The 24419-nt window shown below is 35.3% G+C and overlaps 2 protein-coding genes and 1 non-coding gene across 3 annotated transcripts; 1 reads left to right on the top strand and 2 right to left on the bottom strand.

The window, feature by feature from the left end:
- The first annotated feature begins 1659 nt into the window (after positions 1-1659).
- Positions 1660-11640, top strand: LOC107776777 (uncharacterized). Its single transcript, XM_016596699.2, has 10 exons — positions 1660-1972; positions 4518-4715; positions 4839-4961; positions 5881-5909; positions 6007-6085; positions 6825-8436; positions 8553-10453; positions 10545-10643; positions 10777-10913; positions 11116-11640. The coding sequence occupies exons 1-10, from the start codon at positions 1859-1861 to the stop codon at positions 11333-11335; spliced, it is 4512 nt and encodes a 1503-aa protein (XP_016452185.1). The 5' UTR covers positions 1660-1858; the 3' UTR covers positions 11336-11640.
- Positions 11641-11718: 78 nt separating this feature from the next.
- LOC142166697 (U6atac minor spliceosomal RNA) lies at positions 11719-11844 on the bottom strand. Its single transcript, XR_012697100.1, has one exon. It is a non-coding gene; the product is annotated as a U6atac minor spliceosomal RNA (small nuclear RNA).
- Positions 11845-13949: 2105 nt separating this feature from the next.
- Positions 13950-20252, bottom strand: LOC107803453 (uncharacterized). The gene is made up of 9 exons (XM_075224830.1): positions 20020-20252; positions 18386-19785; positions 18104-18219; positions 16729-16771; positions 16161-16648; positions 15763-16069; positions 14798-14963; positions 14470-14569; positions 13950-14296 (listed from the first exon to the last, which is right to left on the bottom strand). The coding sequence occupies exons 2-9, from the start codon at positions 19550-19552 to the stop codon at positions 14179-14181; spliced, it is 2505 nt and encodes an 834-aa protein (XP_075080931.1). The 5' UTR covers positions 19553-19785; positions 20020-20252; the 3' UTR covers positions 13950-14178.
- Positions 20253-24419: the final 4167 nt, after the last annotated feature.

The following is a 24419-nucleotide window of genomic DNA, read 5'->3' as shown; positions in this document are numbered from 1 at the left end:
TACAAGGTGCCATCAGTCCACGTGCAGTAGAGCTTGTTTAGTTCTCGTCTCATGGGAAAAGAAAATTGTTACTACTTCTCTAAGCAAAAAGTTAACTGTTCCCGCGACAAAAGTATGACAGGTCTTCGTCGGTCGATATGGAACGATATTTAAATATTAATTTGGTATTTTTAATATTTGATTTTTTAAAATACTATACCAATATCGTACCTAATTAATTTCAATATGGTTCAATTTTTCTCTTTTCAGTTTCAGTTTATTCGATTCGGTAACTTCAATTTATTTGGTTTGAATACTAACTAGTGCATAAAGTCATAAACTGTAATATTCTTAATTAAAGCACTCAAAAGTACATAACTAAAAGCATTTGTTGACAAAAGTTTTGTCGAAAATCAACAAATATCAACCCAAAGAGAGAAAACTATACATAATGAATAAAAATTATTAGAAATGTCTTTTTACTTCCTTAGAGTTAATTGATGAACTTAGAGAATAAAAAAAAATAAACTTTTATATTTTTTATATTTATGTTATAATTAGTAATATATGTATTGTATAATATAATATATATTTTGGTACGATATCAGTATTTCAATATTTTATTTTAAAATACCAAATACTATACCTAATACCAATATTTTTTAAAACTTAAACCAAATACCATACCGAATATCAAAATATCGAATTATGTACGGCCTAAAGTATGGAGCTCTTTTACCAAAATTATCCCTTGTCTTTTATGGGTCGTCCTAACTTTATTATGCAATTATAACCTCCATGACCTAAAACGAATATATTGTGCTTGAATGTCATAGTTGTACATTTTCCCTATTTTACTAAAATAACAATAATCCTCACGCATCTCACGTTGCTAATTCTATCTAAACTCATAGGCCATAGCAGGTTTTCCTAATTTTACTAAAATTTGTAATAATACCCTTTTTCCTCTTTTTGTGACTAGTAACCAGTCCAATAATACTCTTACCATGTGACTAGTAACCAGTCCAATGTATTATTGTTAGTTTTGTGAATGGGGGTGAATGGAAAATGGAAGAAGCGTTTTTTAAATTGTATCTTTTTATCTTAACCTTTTATTGTCTATAAATTTTAGAGGCTTAGCCTCATTTTCATACATAGAAAAAATTCTGAAATTCTCCCATTTTCTTTGCATTATTTTTCCAAAACAAAATATAAGTGTCATGTGTGATTTGCTCTGTCTTATTGTGTTCATTGAAATATTGGGGTTTGAGGTACCGCTACACCAGTGTGGATAATTCGTTCTATCTTTGGAGGAAATAATCTTAAACCTCGAATACTAGGAGGGGATTAAGTTTCTTAACGATATACTGTGAGTTTAGTGGGCTCAGATTTAATTTTGTTTCTCCTATGCATTTCTGTTAATTTCTCTTTTACTTTATAAAATTTTCTGGTTTCGAACACAAATTACCAATAACTATTAACGTGATGTGATATTATTTGATTTTGGATCAAACCCTCGCAAATTTTCTCAAATTTTGCGTAAACTTTCAATGTTTTGGGCTATAAATATGAGACACACCACTCACTATTAAGTAGAGGGTAGGTTGAATAACAAAGGGAATGAGCAGTAAACGCCAAAATAACCCCATCTAATTACCGACCAATTCCAACTCCCACATTGAATATAGCTAAACCCACTAGTGCGCAGTAGCTACTTTTAGCGCACAGCCCCCACTGAAGAGAATTCAGTTATCCACTCCACTCCTTTTTCACTTTCACCTTCTTCACACACAACGTCCTTCCCCTCCATTATTCTGCTATATGAGCTTCTATATTCCAACTCTAGCTATTAGCATTGCATTATTACTAAGGATTTGAGATGATGATCAGAGATAAGATTTTCAAATTGCACAGACACAGGTCGTCTTCTTCGTTTTCTGAAAAATCAGGCCAACGACTCGATTTCTCCTTCTCCAACCTTCACGCTCGTCAGGTATGTGTGTGTATTTTGAGTACCTCAAAGTATAATTTACAGATTAATACGAATTACACTATGTGCAATTGGCTCTCGATACTGATTTTCTCCTGCGGTATTCGCTGTTCGATTGGTTTACTGTTTATATGTCTGCTCAAGTTCGGAATTTCTGCTATAGTTTGTGTTTTTTCTTAAGTGTTGAACCAAATAAATCAATGTGCGTGTGTGTGAATTTTGAGTATCTCGAGCTACAGTTTACTGCTTAATAAGAACATGCGCAATTAGCTCTTGATACTGATTTTTCTCCAGATGTACTATGCTGTTTGATTGGTTTAGTATTTACATACCTGATAGAGTTTGGATTTTCTGTGATAATTTGTCGATTTTTCTATCTATTTTTTAAGCAAATAAATCAATGTAGTGTGATACATGTTGAATTGTGCTTATTCGTGTTTGATTCTGGGTGTAAGGTACTGTTACAGCTCAATGTAGAGTTTGGCAGAGTGTGTTGATAAAGGAGCATAAATGCATGTGCACTTTATTCATATATTCTTCTGTAACAACATGTGTTTTTATTTGGACGTATCTGTTAGATAGGCTGGAATTTATCTTCTTCTGTATTATTTTTTTTAGTATAGCTAGGAGTATTTCTTATTTGTTCCATGTCACGGGAAGCTATTAGATAGCCGTTAATTTGTTGGTTCATCGGAATAATAGTAGGAATTTCTACAGAAGTGGAACAAAGACTTGTGATATACCAAATAGGGAAATTGTGCAAAGTTCTATACTCCTCTGGCCCATTTTTATATGGCACATTTTCCTTTTTAGTCGGTTCCAAAAGAATGACAACCTTTTATAATTTGAAACAATTTTAACTTTAAACTTCTCATTTTACATATAGTCCTTGTTGTTGACCGCAAGTTTCAAAAGTCTTTCTTTCTTTTTAAAAGTTTTTTAAACTCCAGTCAAACCGTCATATAACGTCATATATAGATGTCCATGTAGCTAATGGTAAATGTACATGTGCACTTGCAATTTTGTTCACCAGTTTTTGTTCCTCTTCTGCTAATTTAAGTTGTAAAAGTAACTGGTAGTCCTTAGAGTTCTCATGCTAAAGTCATCTTTGGCATAGACTAAAACAGAAAGAAATCAGATGTTCCAGCTATAGGACTGTTATTTACACATTCAACTTTAGTGGTGTAGGTGCTATTGCAAAAGATAAGCATTATACAATTAGTCTACCCATTGTCAATAGTCACTCAATGTTCCAATACGTAAGAAAAATTTCGCAAGATACTACCAGAGAAGCAACAAGAATTATTATAGTATTTTATTTTGAAAGTGGGGAGTAGCCAGAAGATAAGAACCAACTTCATTTGACCAGATAAAAGATGTCGGAGTACATCTGAGGCCTTTTTTTCTCCTATATTACATGGGAAAAGGATAAGGTTTTCTTGATAGTTGACAGGAGACAAGGAGAAAGAAACACCAGAAAACGTACTTTTGAAAACAACAGAAGTGCCAATTGCTCCAGAATTGATAACCAGTCTGTTACTCTGATATCATTAGTAATAAATGGTTGAACAAGGAAGCACAGTGCAGTATAAACCATATGTACAATGGTACAAGTAAATGGCACATTGGAGGTATTTGGAAGAATTAGTACCTGAACTCAAAACCGGAAAACAGGAAAAGAGAACATAATATCTTGAGGGGTCGTTTGGTACAAGGGATAAGGATAATAATCCTGGGATAGAATTTGGGATTGTATTTATCCTATGTTTGATTATAGGTATTAGCTAATTGACAAGATAAGTTTTACACTAAAATGGTGGGATTAACTATCCAATATAGAAGATGGGATAGCTAATCCCATGGGATACCCCCCCCCCAAATAGAGTATCCTGGTTTATCCCACCATTGTACCAAACGATCCCTAATATCATACAAGGAAATAAATATAAACAGTACATAAAGATTCCAGGGATAGAAAATGTGACAATGTGGAAAATGAATAACTCATAGAGGAACCTTCAAAAACATAGGTCAAAATGGACACAAACATGCTCTGCCACTTTGTATGCCTCTTTTCATGAAACTTGGTGCCACTTATCTCCAATGTGGTTCAAATTCAACGATTTGTTCGCACTCTTTATGAGTCTAAGAGCTAAACTGTTTTGTCTCATGCATTCACTTGCCGACCGATATAGTCTCTCTTTTCCTCTTGGATTTTCACTTCTGACGTCATCAAATTTTTCAAAATATCCAATCATTGTTTCTTTTAAATTGTTATTGTTTAACATGGGAATCTCTTCCTCTGCTTGCACTATTTGTGACTGAACAAATACACTTAATATAACGGCAAGCTACAAAATCCTTTTCTCAAACTGTTTATATTTGTGGAATGCTTTGTTTCAATGTTTATATTTCTGTTGCTTGATAAGTGGATTTCAGAGATTAATCATCTAATATTGATGTCTTAATGGCCTCACCATCATCATCTTGACAAAACTTCACATCTAGTTTCAGTTTTATCAAAGTTTCTACGGCTTGCTTCTCTCAGGTACCTAAAGGATGGGACAAACTTTCCATCTCTCTTATCTGCGTGGAAACAGGGAAAACAGTCAGCAAATCAGGGAAAGCCTTGGTACGAAATGGCAATTGCAAGTGGACAGAGACATGGTCGCAATCTATATGGATTACCCCAGATGATATCTCAAACCAACAAGAGCAATTCCCTTTTAAGTTTATTGTAACGATGGTCTGACATCTCCCAGATTTCTATCTATTGATATTATTCGTTCAATAAGCTTTAAGATTACTGAATTTGCTACACTTGACTCTCAGTTTTCATGTTTATAAAGTTATCAGCTTTCTGTTTCAGGGATCTGCGAGATCTAGCATCCTCGGAGAGGCTGCTTTAAATCCTGCTCGCTACAGGGATGCAAAAGCTTATACTCCAGTTTCCTTACCTTTGAAAAAATGTAATTATGCCACAGTTCTACAGGTGAGACCTCTTCTGATGCTTTCAAGTTTGATATTAGCACTTTAAATTGCAAAATATTATCTAGTATATCCTATGATTACCATTTCTTTCCTTCATTCCGGTTCAACATGTTCAGGCATTACTCTTTGTAGACCCACCCTATCGTATTTTACCAATATTCCATGCTTCTTTTGCAATAAACAGGTTCATCTTCCTCTACTCAAGTACAAAGAGAAGAAAAAAAATTCTTTCCTGTTTCTTTACTGGACAAAAGTACAAAACAACCTATTTTTCTTTTAACAAATGAATCAGTCACTACTTTTATCTGTGAGCTTAGCTCAGGAACTGTGTTTATCTACTAGCTTCTCAGATCTTGGTAATCCCCTCTAGAGAGATTTTCATTTCATTTGTGCTCAATAATTCTCAAGTAAATAAACACTAGGTTTGCTTCTCAGTAATACAATGTAACTTGTTTTCTGTTCAATAGTATACTTGTAATTTTACAAGCTATATACTGAAAGGATATTAGTTTTATCTTACTTTGCTCATAAAAATTTGAGAGCCCCATCTACTACTTTGCGTGCTTCTGCTATATTTTACATACTCTTAGTGTGAAGTTGAATATGTTATTATTACAAATTACTTAACTTAATAAACGTGATGATCAAAGAAACAATATTGGACAAATTTACTTAACATAATAAATATGTTTCCAGCTTTAACTTCCTCATCTGAACTGCACCAAATTACTCATAATTTGGAGCATCCTAATGTTCATCCCATCCTGAATACTCAAGGTACTTGTCAAAGATTTTCAGTCAATTCCCTTACGTGCTTGGCCTATATTTAATTCAACATGTTAGCTCAAGTACACCTGAGTACATACACTTTCAGCTTTTGGCCTTACCTGCCCTTGATTCAGTTTCTTATGTTTCTGCAGCTGGAGATCAAGTGTCTAACAGCACTCAGGTTTGTCACTAGAAGATAGCAACTTCTTGCTAAGTTTTCCAGATTTCTATTTCTTTTTCGTTATCCATACTTAAAAGAATCAGTTTGAAACTTGTAGAGGCAATGAATTTAAAGACATGCCCATCTACATAGAAGAAGAGAACGTGGAATACAAAAACATGGAGATCAAATCAGAGGTATCTAACTATCTAGTCATAAAGATTTATGCATTTGTCAATATCCGTTAGGATATTATATGAGAAAATCTCTTTTTTCAACTAATTTCCAAATATTTGATGAGTCACACAATTAAAATTTAACTAGTCCGGTACTTAAATATTTGGATAACTACTTCTACTTTTTTATTCACTCATTCAAACTGCAATTAATAATAGAAAGTTAGGCCTTTAGCAACCAATAGAATTATAGATTAATATGTCCTGTCTTCATTTTCGGTGTTAGCCAAGTCTGAGTTTTCCTGCAATGCTTTAAGTTGGTAATCTATCTAGAATTGACCAGGCAAAAAGTGTACCGTAACCTCTCAGGAAACTTATCTCAATTAATTACTTTTAAAGAGCTAAAAAGTGGTTGCAGTATTGCCTGGAATCTAAATCTTGAATACAGCCTTAGTAGCTTAGAAATGGCGTTGGACATGGACAGACAGAGATACAGTTACTACAAATGAAAAATTATGGGACGCAACAATAAGGGCTAGTTAGAAAATCATAGATATATATCAAACTACTTGAATAATTGAACTCACCGGATGCATATATAGGCTCAAATATCACAAATCGAAGTATATTTCTAACTATTATTTTACCCATGTCTTCTCTTGGAGATCTCGTATTACAAGTATCTATGGTGCATTTATTTGGTTACTTTATCATCTCCGGCTTCCTATAGAATTTAAGCTAGATTATGCTTTCCCAACAGGAAACTGGTTGCCGAGCTCTGAGTTCATCTCATAGCTTTGCCTCTACTGAGGATTCATTGGGCAGAGAAAGTTTTTCCTCCCTAAGTGACTCAAACAGGCCTGTTAATCACATAATTGGCAGACAAGAATCAATTGATTCCAGGAGTAGTGCATCCTGCAGTTCTTACTCTTTTTGTGAATCGCCGAAATCGTACAACTCTCCCTATAATTTAATGAATTCGGGATCAGGAAAGAATGCTCAAAATCAAAAAGATGATTACAAACAGTTATCACATGATAACACTGCATCAGTGCAACTTGCTGCTTCCTCTAGAAACTCCTTACAAGGCAAGGATATTACCAGTAAAGAACTAATTGCAGAGGCCATGATGTGGGAACAAAATGCTCAAAGCCTAAAGATCAACCTGGAAATGTCAAGGAAGGAGTTTTTTGACCAGACACAGCAGATAGAAAACCTTAAGATGGAGCATCGTTCATTGGGCACCGAACGTGATGGATTGATGCAAGAAATCAAACACCTGGAGGTCCTTTTACAAGAATCCATGGAAAAGGAAAAAGCGACTGATAGTTTAATGCTCCAAGTCAGAGATATGGACAGTGTCCAAAAGATTTTAAAAGGGGAGCTACGGATTCAGAAAGAATCAAATGACAGTATGTCTTTACAGCTAAGTAAAACTCAAGAATCAAATATTGAATTAGTCTCCATTCTGCAGGAGATGGAAGAAACTGTTGAAAACCAGAAATTGGAGATTGAGAACCTACATATATTGAACCAACAGAACCTAGAGGACAAGCTTCAACAGTTGCAGGAATCACAGATAAATCTGGAAAACACCACTCTCCGCCTGGAAAAAATCATCAGGGAGAAAACTCATGAGATTGAACTTGAGCAAGGTCATAGAACTCAGGCTCTTTTAGATTGTGAAGAAAAATGGAAAATTAAGTCAAGAGAACAAGAAGAGGAAATTGCTTATCTGAAGGCAGAGTTATCCAGAATTTTAAGTGCAGAGAGCTCCGAGACGAATAAGGCCAAACCTGCAGCTGACTGTGATCTGATCAGGGAAAATGAGACTCTTAAAGAAAAACTTCAGGAACTTGAGAGAGATTGCAAGGAGCTGACAGAAGAAAATCTGGAACTTCTGTACGAACTGAAATCAAAGGGAACTTCCTCTATCAGCGGTCCCATTTTAAGTTCATCCTCCGTCGAGGGTCAGCTAAGTGAACAATCACCTGGTGGTTCCGAATTTGAAGTAAGTAACGGTGAGCTCCTTTCTTCACCATTTCAAGATGATAAGGGGAAGAAGAAAATAATTGCAGAGACGGCTGCCTCTGAAAGTAAGCAGAAAATCTGTGATCAGGAAGAGAACTTAGCTCAAGTGGAGTTTCACTCACGAGTAAAGGATAATGCTTCGAGGCTTAATGCTGAAATCATCTCACGTTGCTTTGAAGTACAAGAAAAAGATCAGAGAACTGAAGTTGCTGCAATCCCATTAGAATGTCATCAGGAAGAAAGTTGTCATGGCGGTTTCACTCATGAAAATGTACCCGCAATGTTCCAGAGTTCCGAGTCAGGACGTATTGAAGATGTCTATGCCTTGCTCACCACATTATGTAAGTATCTAGAATGTTTCTCGTGCAACAGGAATACAAGGCAAACTGTCCTTTCTTTACTATCAACACTGAGTTTAAAGATGCTATTTGTAATTTTGATCTTTGTGAATGTACAGGTCATACCACTAAGGACGAGCAAGCTGATGCGGTGTTGAAAAAATTGCTCCAGTTATTGGGGTACAGATCGGCTCTATGTCTTGATGGTAGTAATCATATCGAGGAGGAACCCAAAATAACAGCAAAGGATGCATGTGAAGTCCAAGATGGAGAAAAAGATGACCTTCCAGAGGAAAAAACTCCTTGTTCTTGCTGTCAAAGGCTTGAGGATTCAAATAAGGTGCTAGACATCAAGGTTCAAAATTTAAGCAGTGATAATTTAGCAAAGAACTCGGAGATACTGGAACTGAAAACAGACTGTTTGAAAAAGGATGCAGAGATCGAAGCTCTAAGGCACCAGCAGACCGATTTGAGAACTCAAATCTCTGATCTCCAGATGAGTAAATGTCAGATGGAGGAGAGAATGGAAAACCTGCAACAAGAACTTAGTGACACCTCTAAATCGTTAGACACTTCCACAAATGGTTTGATGTTTCTTGATCAATGTATTTGTGGAGATGTCTCTAAGATGACGCTCAAAATGAAATCATTAGAGCTAGAGAGTGACAAATATGAGTTAGAACTTAATTTGTATGAATTAGAAAAAGACAATGTGGATCTGTCAGAACGAGTATCAGGGTTGGAAGCTCAACTAAGGCATTTGAGTGATGCAATGGAATTCAATCGCTTGGAACTGCAGCATTCAGGTAATCATGTTGTGAACCTTCAGGAAAAGGTCAGAGAATTAGAACACGAAAAGGAGTCACAAAAGCTCGATATGAAAGAAAAGTTGCTGGAGATGCAAAAGCGATGGTTAGATGCTCAAGAAGAGTGCGAGTATCTGAAGAAAGTAAATCCAAAACTCCAAGCGACAACAGAAAGCCTTATGGAAGAGTGTCGTTTGCTTCAAAACTTGAATGCAGAACTAAGGCAACAAAAGTTAAAATTGCATACGAGCCATAATGTTTTGGAAGCAGAACTGAGGAAATCTCAGTATTCTTTCTCCACCTGTTTGAAAAGGATAGAGTCTTTAGAAGCTAACTTTTCTTCAGTGCTGGAAGAAATTGAATCAAAAGAGAAGATCCTTAAGTTTAAACTTGATGATCTCCACCTACAGACTAAAGAGCATAGAGAGAAACTTATTGTAGAAGAGTGCACACTGCATGAAATATCTCTGGAGAATACCATCGAAGTTGAAAAGTTGCAAGAACAGGTACAGTCCCTCATGATGCGGATGTCAAATCTTATGAGTGATCTTGGTACTTCCAAAGCCAAGGAGGGAACTTTGGCAGCTAACTGTGAGAAGCTACTGAGGACGATGGAACATCTTGCGTCCAATGAAGCAAAGCTTAAATGCACCATTAATGAGCTTGAGTCAAAACTACTGTCTTCTGAATGTCAAATGCTGCAAATGACTGAAGAGAAGTCCAGTCTAAAGATTCAACTGCATTCATTACCATTACTTCAGGAGGAAGTCTTGGATCTTAAAGGAGCACTATCTAGAATGAAGTTTGAAAGCGAGAGATTACAAGTTACACTGCAGTTGAAATATGAAGATTGTGAAGAGTTGAAGGCAGAGAAGGCATCATTACTTCAGGAGATCTCTTGCATGCACATGGCAGTGGCTGAAGCGGAAGAATGCAAATACAAGAAAATTTCACTAGAGGAGAAAGTTCTGAGGTTGGAAGGAGACTTAACTGCAAAAGAAGTAATGTGTGCCAAGGTTTCCGAGCTGAAAAATGAGGCTTGCCAGCTTAGAAGAGTAAATAGCCAGTTTCTGCGGAAAATAAAATCCCTTCAATTCGAGAAAGAGGACTGCTTGAAGCAAGTTAAATCCGTCGAGAAAGAATTTAAGAGAAAACAATTAGAGAACCAAAGAGAGGATGATGTTCCTGCTCTAGAAGAGTTGAAGCTTTCAAAGGTTAACCGAGCCACTTCTCTTATTTATAATTATAAGTCAATAATACAGTAGGCAATGAATCTGATTTTTGTTTTCTTTTCTCAAAAAACAGGCAGAGGAAGAGGATTTCAGCAAGCAGTTCGGAATAACTACACAATCTCCTCAACCAGAGAAATACTTGAAGCAGAAGATTCAAGGCAACTCTCAACAAGTATGTGCTACTAGAACTAAACTGTGCCACAGCGTAAATAGTTACCCCATTAATTACTTTCTTTTCTGGAAAATTGTAGTTAATATAATTTCTTCTCTTTATTAACCTCATGATATTCCCCATATTTATTTAGGATGGCAACAAAGAAAGCAACTACAACAGAGATCTTCAAGAGACAGTCGCCAAAAGTGTATCAGCGATCCAATTTCCGGGGGATACAGTAGTTCAGACTTTAGAGAGCAATTGTATCCATGAATCCCATCTAATTAGGTGAGCCTATATAAAAACCTTTTGGTTTGTACCCTGAGCTTTGTTTGTGTTTCTTCTGATGGCTATTTTTTGGATTCTGGAACACCTTTCTGAATTATCATTTCTTCAGGACAACTGAGAGTATATACGATCAATTTATAATTACAAGAGTTACATCTTAAGATTGAAGTCTAAATTATTTCACATATTTTTGTGTCTTCAGTTTGTCATCCAAAGGAAGAGACGAGAATGTGCACAAAATATGTCAGCTTGAAGCTGAGCTACAAGAAATTCGCGATCGCTACCTGCACATGAGCGTAAAATATGCAGAAGTGGAGGATCAACGCGAGCAACTCGTGATGACTTTGAAAGCCATGCATGATCAGAAGACAACTAGAGGATCTTACCTTTCCTCTTTCTGGTCAGCTGGTGCTGACATATGACTCTTTTCTCCAGTACATGATGTTCATACACAGCTGATTCAATCAAGAATGGTAGAAATAAATTGTCGCCAAAGTATTGGGGGTCATTTTCGTTGAACGGACCCCGAGTATACCATAATTTAAAAAACGTGATAATCACCGAAAGATCAGCAGTTGTATAGGTAGTTTGTGATCTCTTTGGTGGAGGAGTCAGAGAGTGTCTCTTAGCAGAGTACGAAAAATTCTTTTCTGTTGTTTGTATTCGGATGCATCCTGCAAATTAGGCAAATGTACATGGACGTTGTTCAAGTCCATTTTTTTAAAAATTTATTCGAGAGTTAATGCTTGAGAGTAGACTTCTTTTTTCCTGAATATTTTTTCTATATTGTAAAAGTTAAAAAGAAAAAAAAATGGGGTAAGATCCACCGAAGCGGAAAGCCTTAACCGGATGTGTGGTAACAGGTAAAGCCCGAAGGGTGTTCCCGTCCCTGTCAGGGGAGATGCCAACCGTCTCTCCTTTCTACGAACACAGCCTTTTTTGCTTAGCGTCAATATATATAGCAACTAAATCTTCCTTAATATTTCGGTGTGGGATTCTGTATAGTTCAATTACTCCACACAAAAAGACTAGTTTACACCCCCCACCCCAACCCAACCCCCCCATGGATTAGTTTATCTTTTTTATGTTTTGTCGTTTTCGTTCTCCTTTTGGAGTGAATTTCTATTTGTTTGTATATTGTTTTATTCTTTTAGGACAAAGAAGAAATGGAAATAGTTGGAAAAGCAGTGCCATTTGTAAAGATTTATGTGGGTTTCTTCACTCTTTCGTGACGCTAAAAAGCAATACTTCAATTTTACTTTCACGCAAGAAATTCTTAAGTTTACATCTTTTAGAAAAAAAGTTTGTGTTGTCCCAGGAATGGATAGAAACATTGGGGCCTACAAACTATCAGGGATTAGACTACCCAACTCCCTCAAGGGCCTCAACAAGTTCCAATTTCACACTTGTCTTTTAAATAGCTTTGGTTTCCCACGCACTAACAGAAAATAGATTTGTTATCATTTTCATTTCTAGCGTAAGCCGAAGTTCACATATTATTCTATACAGGATAAGATGTGACATAAATGTGTGTATTAGCAATATCTAGATAAAGATATCCGAAGTACACTCTTAGGGTCGTTTGGTAGGGTGTATAAGAATAATGTTGAATAGGGTGTATCAGTTATGCTTGCATTAACTATGCTGACGTTGGTTATGCTAACATATTTCTCATTCATTATTTGGTTTGATGTATTAAAACATTGCACAATTTTAAAGAATTATTTGTTTACAAAAATACCCTCATAACCAATCAATCACTTTATCTTTTTAAAAGAAATATATGTCGAGAAATATTTTTATATGAAAAAGGTTTTAAAAAATTATTTAATTTGTCTACCTATATTGCAATATAGAACTGGATATTTATTTATAAAAAAGAAAATATGCTAAGTATTTATATATTTACTAGGGATATAATTTATTTCTCATTTTCTTGGATTATTTCAAACTTGCATTAATATAATAGCATATTTTAATCAAACATAAATTTTGAAGGAAAAATTTGTCTTTAACTAAGCTAATGCATGCATTAAAACCCATTGTATTGTTAATACCATAATTTCTTAAGCATCAGTTATGTATAGGATAATACCAAATATGGTATATAACTAATGCATAGGTTCAAAAAGTGCACCAAACAATGTATTATGAATATACAAAACTAACGTATGCATTATTTTATCTAATACATCCTACCAAAAGATCCCTTGTAGTAAAATGTCTTACTTATAGTAAGGCGCCTTACTTTAAAAAAAAGGTTTATTTAAGAAAAATTAAATTCATGATTGCATTATATAGGAGTATTAAAAGTTGTAATATTTATGAATTTAAAATAATTTTTAGTCTAGAAGTTATACGTTTCATATCAATTATTATTATTTATTAGAGCTAACACTTGGTTTTGGTGTCACATCTTGGTTTTTCAAAAATTACACAACTTAAGGGCACAGAGGTTTTATTTGCGCAAAAACAAAAATGAACTTATTATTATATCCCTCATTGGGTAAGATGTATACCCAATCATAGTTCTTCAAAATTACAACGTGATGTATAGTCGAGTACATTAACAGAACTAATTTTTTTTTACCAATTAACAAAAAATAATTTCAAATTTATGCATTATATATTAGGTTCTCAATACAAAGGACAAGAAAAACATGCAATTGAACAACCTAGTAAATAGTCACTCTCAGAGATGCTATTTAGAGATTAGCCAGTAATTATTTGCCCTGAAATTTTAAACTAAATATCTTAACTTTAGAACGATTCAGAACATTTTTGTCCTGAAACTTGGAATTGAAAAACTGAAATTCAAGACACACCGGCTAATTCCTAAATAGGAGCCCTTTAAGGTGGCTACTGGTGTCATTTCTACACTATATAACGCAACACTAAATTGACATCTTTACTCTGCGTCCAATCAAATGTCGTCCCATGAAATGACACAAATGGGTAATTTAAACAAAAATATAAACAAATGTGGGTACTCTTTTGTTCTAGAAAAATATGGAAAATAAAAAGATTAAAAGAAAATTGCAAAAGAATTAACATTTTTATTTACGAATGAATGATGCAAAAAAAGTGCCTTTCGTTTTTCCAATTACACATTGCGTAGCATTTCATATATATAATCAGAAGAACATAGGCAAAAGTAAATAATAAACACTCTACAGATAAGAATCTGAGAAGCTTGGTAGAGGGAGCATACAACTCCTCTTACACCTTACCAACTTCTGTCTTTACCCTCCTATCGCTTCGTTTTTTACAGTATCGAGTAAGCTCGGATCACCTCAACGATGGGTGCACGGCACAACGGACACTTCCCTCCACTTCTCACCAGTTCATTTGCACATTTTGAACAAGTGCACATGTGCCCACATCTGCCAATGCAGGAAACAAACGATCAATTCTTTAAAAGATAAGGCTATTCTACAATAGGTTAAGATACATTGTTAGTGGTGGCATAAGTCAAATCCCAGAACAAAACACTCAATCCTGCATATTCTGCACATTTGTTTGCAAGATTCATTAGATTCCGCAATATGAGTTTTACCTGTACAACAGGGAATCGATGTGACTATCACAACAAACACAGCAAGTACCCTTTTTCACGTGGCCCCACTTAGAACCATCATTTGAAGTCTCCGCAACCCCTGGTTTACAATCAAACCCAGTTAGAAGAAATAATAGTGTGACACACAGTTAAAAAGAACGGTGTTTGGAGAGGTTTAACATTCTTAAGAGCAGCATTAGCATTTCAAACACTATAGGTGATGAACAAACCTATAGTGTGAGGCGCAGTAAAAACGGGTGGTTCGGAGAGTTTCAACATTCACAGGAGCAGCATTAACATTTCATAAAACTACAGGTGACGAACAAACCTTGTTCACCAGCTGATCGATTCAAAGCAGCTGAAACTTCCTGCCTGACAGAGCGTTGAAGCTCCAGTTGCATATCCATGCAAGATTCTAACATTCTTTGCATGTGGTTCATGCCTTGCTGCAGTCTTGCCATATCTGCTCTAAGTTCATTTATCATTTCCCACTCCTGCTCCAGAACAGCACAAATTAAGCTCACAATAAAGTAACATTTGACTTTTGTATTTACATAAAAGATGCAGAGCTGTGCCATTAAACACATTAAAATTTGAAACAATTACCAATTGCCAGGCTTAAACAGAATATAATTGAGAAAGGTATCAGTGGCTTAAACAGAATATAATCTGTTCTTATTCACGATAAGCACCAACCAAGATGAATTCTCTGTTTTAATACTGGTCAAGACTACCAGAATTCTGAAAAATTTAGGAAATCAAGAGAATTGGAAGACAAAAGATCTTGGAACATTTTGCTTTTACGATCACCAGTTGCTAAAGAGTACACCCAGCCTAAGTTTAACTTTCTTCATATATTAGAAAAATTGATAACTTGAAACCATTATCAATTGCTTGACTTAATCAGAATATCATCTATTTTTCTCATTGGCAACAAACACCAACTTAAACGGGATATCTCCTTTAATACTGGTACGTAGATATTGCTGAATTCCGACAAATTAGTAAAATGAAAAGAACAGAAAAGATAGTATAAAAGATGTCGGCACATTTTGCTTCACAATCACCCGTTGGTAAAAAGAGCATATCCAGAGTACTTTTTCATTTCCCGTATGTATTAAAAGCAAAGTCTTATTACTAATTACACGCATTAGATATCAAAATCAATATTATCATATTTATCGGAGTCGACGCCAAAAAGGAAGCAAGATAATCACCAGAAAGACTCTTTCGGAAAGAGCAATATATTCTCTTTTTGCTTTTCTGATAGGCAGGATGAAGCAGTTGACTTACAAGTTCAGAACGATGCACAGTGTGACGTGGCCAACTGGGGTGATGCAAATCCTGATGCCAAAGTGGCTGTGGTGGTGGCACAGGAGGAGAGGGTAGCACAAGTGAAGGCCTGCCAACTCCATCCTGCTGATCATCATTTTGCTCATCATTCTGCTGGTCCTGACCCCTTTCCAATGAAGCAGGAATGGGCAAGTTCCGATGCAGATCCCAATCAATAGGAGAGCGGCCTCGCCTTTCCACATATGACTGAATTAATTGGTCTAAACTTTCACGGAAGCCACTGCGAAGAAGGTTGGAAACACTCCTCCTACCAGACAAAGACTTTTAATAAACAACAGACCAAAAATATGCCTAGGTAAGCATGGAGAAGGAAAACACAATCAAGAATTAAATTTTACCTGCTAAGAAGCTCTCTGAGTTCCATGCTATACACATTATCGTCATCGGGTGGATGGAATCTACTAATTCTCCTTAATGGGACAGGACGCCGCATTCTAGGAGGATCAGAAGGTCCTTCCGACCAAGTCTCTGCAGCTTCTCGTGAGGCATCCTCACGCCAAACCTCCTGGTTTTCTGGGAAATGATGTTCTGCACTCCCCACAAACCCTGTTGTTTCAAGGGACCTAGCAGTTGATGGATTTTCTTGCCAATTCCTGCTTACATTCTCTGTAGTCTCATGAGTCCATCCATTAGAATCATTAGATGCTAAATTACCCTGTGTTCCTTCCTCAGCTTCAACAGCAGCTTCCACTCGATCCCTTCCTTGGTGAGGAGACGGTTGTTGACTCGTACTCTGACCAGAATTCTCACTGCGATCAGGCAACTGATGAACGTTGCTCTCCAGCTCCCTAGATTGCACTTGTTCACCACTTTCATTCTGGACTTCCTGTGAAGGATTTGCATGAGTCTGATTATTTCTAGAATCACTGTTCCTACTGTAAGATGAATATTCAGATTGCTGCTTACTTGACCACGTACAACGTTTCCTGATCTGGAGCGAAATCCTTCCCTGATTGAGATAAAAATATCACCAACTCATGAATTATAAAATGACAAATATTATCAATTTTCAACTGAGAAAAGAGCTGAAAATCAAGATCTGTTTCATGAATGAGTTGAGAAAGAAGCAAGAAACATTCCCTCTCAGTATCTAGAAATTGAAAATCACCAAATGCCACAGAATATAACTCATGCAAAGATGTAACTAAGCATGAAACAAATGCTCGTAAGTGAAAAAGAACAATTAGAATCCTTCAAAGCTTATTCCAGAGAGGATAAATTTGTCTAAGCCTGAACAAGGCAACTACACAAGCATCACTACATCCACTAACAACATCAACACCAGTACCAGTAATAGTAATGGTTATAATAACTAAATATCGGTATAATCAGGATAATATTCAGTCTTTAATAACTAAACATCGGTATAATCAGGATAATATTCAGTCTTATGCGCATGCTAAGACCCATAAAACATTTTAGAGTTCCTTTAAAGTTTGGTGGGAGTCAGTGGAAGGCTTCTACTTTATCTTTTATTTTATTCCAGTTTTTCAGAAACTCCTAATATTATTATCTTTATTTTAAAGCACCTTTGAAGAGAAAACTCCCAAAGTGATGCTTAACAGAAACAATTTTCTTCTATATCCTTTGCTTACCAATTTTTGACAAACACAATGGAAGTAAAGGATCCCTATATGCAATACCAACTAATTGTCAGTTTAAACTTAGCCTGAGTTCCTATCAGTTGCCGATCTACTAAATAACAATTCTCATGCTTGTAGATTCAATTCTCAGGGCAGAAAATTGGCGAGCAGTTTCACTTGCCCATCATTAGCACAGGTATCGAGAAGCCTCAGATGATTAGAAGTTTTAAGTTCAGCCTGATAACATTGCATTTTTGAGATCCAACAGTAATTACCAGCTTCCACATTCATTTTCAGCGAATCAAAGTTTTCACTATCATAATGGTAAGGGGATTTTGGTAGATCAGAAGATCTTCTCACAATTTAGAGAGGAGATGCTTATGAGCAGATTTTTTTTCACAACTAAGAGAGATGATTAGGAGAAGACTTTATCATAACTAAGAGATTAATGTTATTATTTGAGTTAGAAGAGATACAGCACAGTAGCCAACGAAGAGATTGATCTTTGACTAATGTTGTTTGGCCATGGCAAACAATCAACTGCACAACAGCATAAACACACCTACTACAGTAGTAGTCAGACCAACAATGCATGAAAATGAAGTCCAATTAATTAGCAGAACCGTTTCAAGAAGACAAAAAGATCTAAATATTCAAAACTAACTAGGCTGCAACACAAGACTGGCCACATCACATACCTCAGCCCAGAGACAGTGTTACGTTGCCTTAGCTGAACTAGTTCACTTGCTGCTATCGAAGGTGGTCTCTCTTCCTCAGCAGGCCTTTCATGCAAGAATCTTCCTCTGAGTAGTGACTGTAGAAGGATATAAAATGTAAAAAGACAAAACTTAGAGCCAGAGCACGACCTCACAACACGTACATGGAGCATTTAATCATGATTTCTATTGAGAATGCCACAAAAAAAACAGAATGAAAAAAGTTCTGGTGAAATAATAAAAGGCATAAAATCAGCAGCCAACCTGAATCCGATTGCGATGGGCAAAATCAGATACTGCACGATGCTCTAGTAAACCCTGAAGTTCCCTCTGCCTTTCCCTTTCAATCCTCACAAGCAAATCAAGTAGAGCCTGCCTCCCACGCAGCCTCAACATGTCCCTACGAATGTGCTCTGGTTGGGCATCCTCATGGTCAACAACAGACCCTTCACGAACACGATCTACTTGAGAACTAAGCCCAGTGGACTGTTCTTCCCTTTGGCCACCACGAGCTCCTCTTTGTTGACTAGTCATTTGAACCCATTCCCGCACAATTCTCACCCTTTCACGCTCTGTCTCCCCCAGCCATTCCCCTCTTGGACCACCGTTTCTCTGAGAGACATTAGATGAATGGTCACTGATCCCACTCTCCATCCATCCACGAACAATTTGCCTCACCCTCTCCCGCTCAACTTCACCTAGATCAGGAGACTGTTCACGGCTGGAGTTATCACGGTCCCTATGATCATTCTGCGGTCCAATCGGGTCATGAGACCAAGTACCATACTCATTTTCACTCTCACTAGCATCCACCAAACTACCTTGGTTATCACTTTCCCGGCTTTCTGACATATTTGCAGTAGAAACATTGGTATTAGAATCCATGCTCCTTCGCTGTGTCAACCTTTCCCGCACCCTCTCTCGGGCACGATTCAACACATGTTCATCCTCCAATTCCCGCCACATCTGCAAAATAGTAGAAGCCCTCGTGCTTACTCTCTCAGAATCACCCTGACGCCTTGAGGTCGGAGATTGTGATTCCCTCAAGAAAGACGAATCAAGCATCGAAACTGTGTGCAAACCAGCAAGTGCCATCAACTCAGACTCACGATTCCTCCTCTCAATGGTAGTAATCATCTCTTGAGCCTGTCTTGCTGCCCATCTGCTCAAAATCCTCGAGTGGCGCCTCCTGGCAGCAGAAGACTCTGCCAGGTCATCGCCTTCAAGGTCAGACCTCCTCCTCCTCCTTACAAGCTGATCAGACTCTTCATCCTCATCCTCAGTATTACGCACCGAACTACACGAAGCATACGACATACACTCATCCAAGTGTCCACACATCAACTCCTCCAATCCCCTCTCAAACTCGGACCGCACATCGTCCCCTGTGCTTTCCGACTTCTGCTGCATTTGCTGCTGAATATCTTCCATCTTCAGAACCCACTTTATCCCAACTCTAACACCCTAAAAACACATTTCACCACACAAAATGTTCCAATATGGCAAAAAGACAACCTAAATGCATAACATCACACCATTGTCCCCCACAAACCTGACCCTAAAACTAACCCTAAACCTAATTCCATAACAAATCTCATCAAATTCATAAAATTACAGTGCTTTTTAAACACTACCAAATCACTCGTTCGACACATATCACAAACCTGATCAAATTACACATGTCAGCACCACAAAATTCAGAAAAGCAAAAAAAAATGTTCATAAATACAAAAAATTAATATCAATTATACGAAACGTATAACCAAAAATAATCAAAAATATGCATTAAGATCTAAGAAAATTCACCGAGTGCAGCAGTGACAATAAATTGTGGATAATTTCTAGGTCATAAAATTGAGGATTAAACACAGACACAAAAATCAAAAAATATAAATTACCTTTGAATCGTGGTTCCTTAATCCGCCAAAAGTGTGGGAATCAAAACCCTAACCTGTAAATTGATATCATATAAGTTATGTGAAAATTAGAAAGACAACAAACGAAAAGCGAAATAGGAAACGGAGAGGGAGAGAGAGATAATAGGTAAAGAGAAGCTGTGAATTTATTAAGAATGCAATGAGAGAGAGAGAAGAAGAGTAGGGAGTTTTTCTTCGTAAATGTTGGAGTATTAATTATTAAACAAATAAAAAAAAAAAAAAAACTTCATTCTTTCCATTTTATGTGACCTACTTTAATCGAGAAATAAGTTTAAAAATAAAATGTAACCATAAGCACCTGTGTCGTGTAAAATATAAATTATTTTATTAATAATAAAATAAAAGTTTTATAATTAAATTATCTCTAAATATAAGATATCATTTTTGTGATAGGTTAAGTATATTTTTTCCGACAAATTAAGTATATATAATAATCATATAAATTGAGACAAATGAAATATTTTTTTTTTATATTATTTTTGAGGGGATACGATTTTTGGTTGAAAACCCGCGAGTCTTGTGTATGGTGACACGTCATCCATTTTAGTTTTCTTTTTTTCTTTTTGCCTGATTATCTTTTTTGTTTTCCTTATTTTTAATTCAGTGGTCAATTTCTCTGACTATTTAAATGGAAAGACTATGAGTATAGTCAATGACTCAATGGAATAGCACTAATTAACAACTATAGAAAAGAATGAAGATAGAATTAATTTAACTTTCTTGCAATTATATTAAATATTATCTACTTAAACTTTCATAGCGTTTGGTCATTTCACAACTAAAGCTTCCTAAAAATGTTCAACTACCAAACAATATTTTCTGATGTAAACGAAATAAATAAACACTTAAATTTAGTTGATGAATTAAGTTTTATTTCTTCTTCTTTTCAATGAAGTGAAGATTTTATAACCATAAGTTTTTTATTGAATTGGTCTCGTACTATTGAAGGTAAATTTATTTTCGATAATAATTACCATCAAGGTCTTCTTGTTCAATTTCATTTTTGAAGGAACGCTTATTCTTTACCGCTTGTTTGGATGGTTGTTACATGTCGTTTCATAATTTACCATATGGTATTATACTGTATTATTTAATGAATATAACGTTTGGATAGATTGTATCGTTTATCATCGTTTCATGATGTCACACACCAAAAATATGAAAAATAAACTTGTAACATTACCAAGAAAAAATAGAATACAAAGTATTTTATTGTATAAAAAGCAGGATAAAGAATAAAATATTATTATTTAATAATAATGAAGGGCAAGATGGGAGGAAAAAGCAAGGTAATGAGGCCACCACACCAAATTCGTTATTTCATAAAGTGACTTTTCGTCGTTACGTAACGACAGATTTAACGAATTGATACAATAAAATATAAGTAACAATCAAAACAAATATTGCATTTAAAGTAGCAATATGATAATCATCCAAACAAGCTGTTACTAATCCTTCTGCACACGTTTAACATGTAAAATCCCTAATCTTTATCAAAGTGTTGTACTTGAACACGCTTTCTAGCAATAAAGTGAACATTCTTCTGTTTGCTTGTTCTCAGTGGTGTTCATAAAAAGTCGAAAAATCGAACCAAATCGAAAATTAAATCAAACCGATCAAAAAAATCAATACTTTTTGTTTTGAATTTTAAAAACCGATCAAATTTGGTTTGGTTTTGATTTTAATCAAAAAATAATCGAAAAACCTGAACCACACCGACTATAGGAGTAGCTATTTCAAAATTATTATTACACATATATATATGTATATTTTTATACAAAGTTTCAAAAAATTTATGGTAAATGTTAATCGTTTGCACTTTTAGTACAGTTCTTTACCTTTACATTCTAGTTTGATTAGTAGTTTTCTTTTGTTAAGTGTAAGAATCTATTTCATGTTAAAAATAACATATTTTTAATTAAGTCCTTAAATTATTCATCACCGTTTGATTCAATTATCATCATTATATCTTGGTAAATAATAGATTTATCAAAGATCAATTGTTTTGATAGTGTTACGTCAAAAATGTGGTCGCCGAAAGATGTGTTTGGTAGTGTATGTTTTATATTTAAGAAAAAACTGATAAATAACCGAAAAACCGACAAAATCTGACATAAACCAAAACGATAAAATACCAACTTAATTAGTTTGGTTTGGTTCTAATATTTGAAAAATCGATTTACTTAGTTTGGAATATTTTTAGGGAAAAACCGATCCAAACCAGTCCATGAACACTCCTGCTTGTTTTGTAGCTCATCCAACATAAAAATCTCTAAAGAGCATACGATAGTTGTCTCACATTGCCATATTTTTTTTACCAATTTACACGTACTTTGTGTTCTACTATTACTTATTATATATTCGATATAGAGATTTATTACCTTAACTCGCTAATAGATATTGCTTATACGAAAATCAAAGGATTAATAACTTTCTAAAAAGAAAAACAAGATTGAAGATTCTTGATTATTTTTTTGGGTGGGGTGGGGGTAGGGGTGGGGGGTGGTGGAGTTTATGAGGGAAATCAGGGCCTTGTCTTACTCGAGAGGTAATTGGAGAGTGCAATTTGGGTGCAGTGCATATGGGTTGAGATGCCCTTTTCAAAAAGCTCATTTGATGTTGAAATCTGTACTCTCTTTATTTCTAAAAACTCCCAAAAAGAAATTTAAAAAAAAATGTGCACTTTTTTTTCTTTCTCATTTTTGGAGCCAACGTGTAGATTTTCCAGAATATACCTTACTTCTCTCATGTTGTTGGGTCCAATCTAGAAAGGGAAATTATAAAATTTGTACTATAATGTTACTATATATTGAACATTTATAATCCTATATTCCTTCTTTTTGCTCTTACAAAATTCCCTCCTCCACTAGTCCATGTATTATTTCCTTTTTTTATCAATCAGTCAACAAAATACTGTAGAAAACATGACAGTCACTATTAAAGGCAAAAGATTTTCCCTTTAGCACATCCAAGAATATATATAAATTTATAAAAATATATAGCAGAGAAGAACTAATTAAAAGTTAGTGCGATCAAATCTTAAAAAAAAAGACTAATTTAGATTAGAAATGTATATATTCTTTGAAAAATAATTCTAAAGATGCTAATCCTTTTTGAGGAAATATTAGAAATGTATATACTCTTTGAACTAAGTAAAAATTTTAACGTACAAATTTTTCTTTCAGAGGATTACCTTTAGATAGACGAAAAAAAAAAAAAAAAAAAAGAGAATCAGCTTCCGGTCTTTAGTGTATGCAGTTTCCAAATCTGAAATGGTCCATAAACACAGTATATATTAATTCATAGGTTAATAAGATCAATTACGATTTCGAAGCAAAATTAAAACGTGTCAATTGTTGTTGGTTACTTTTTCTTTGGATCTTCACCAACGGATTTATCTGTAACTACTGGACCAAAGTTATTTAAGAATCTTATTTCAAAGCATTTTCAAGTTAATGGGTTGACCTGAACGGTTTTGGTCCTGATGATTGACAAAGTAACATATGTATGAACCAAGTTCATGGAAAGTGTACACAAGTCACGATCAGATTCAAGCAAAAGGCATGCACATGCAAGGGATAAGTATAAGTAATTATTTCTGATATTCTTTGAATGAAAAGATTGCAGAATTGATAAGGAGCAGGACTCATTGCTTGCATAGAACTCTATCCTAGATAAGGAAAGAGTTTGAAGTTGAAATTAACTAGAATTCTTCCACTAAGGAAGAGTAAAGCATTAGAACCCTAGTTAATCCTTATTCTACTAACTCTATAAATATCAATTTTATTCTCTTTTACAGGTAACACACATGTACTGAAGTAAAAGCAGAATTGAGAGCAAAATAGCAAGGCATTTTGTGAACAATTCTTGTGAGATTCAAGAGTGTGATCATGAAACTACACGAACCAGATTGAAGAAGCAGTTACATAAAGAGTTTTATGTGTCTTTCTTTATTTCTAGTTCAAAGTGTAGTAGGCATTTTGAGTTGTATCTTTTAGCTTTCTTAGAAGCAAATTGTACTAGGTACCTGAGTTGTATCTTTCAAGTTAGAGTTAACTTGAAATAGTCAAAACAGCTTATGTCGTGTTAGATTTAATCCTTAGGTTTGTAAGAGGTTATAAACTCGAGTTGTATCTTTCAAGTTAGAGTTAATTTGAAGCAGTTGCAACATCCTGTGGTGTGCTGCTAGATGTTAGAGTTAATCCTTAGGTTTGCAAGAGGTTGTAAACTTTGAGTTGACTCAGAGTTGTAGTGAAGTGTTTGGAAAAAATACCACTGGGTAGTAGGTCGTGGTTTTTTCATCTTTTGAGTCTGGTATTTTCCACGTAAAAATCATTGTGCTCTTACTGTTTATCAGCATT

Source organism: Nicotiana tabacum, chromosome 11 (assembly GCF_000715075.1).
Source record: "Nicotiana tabacum cultivar K326 chromosome 11, ASM71507v2, whole genome shotgun sequence".
NCBI lineage: Eukaryota > Viridiplantae > Streptophyta > Magnoliopsida > Solanales > Solanaceae > Nicotiana > Nicotiana tabacum.
This window is presented reverse-complemented; position numbering and strand designations above follow the sequence as displayed.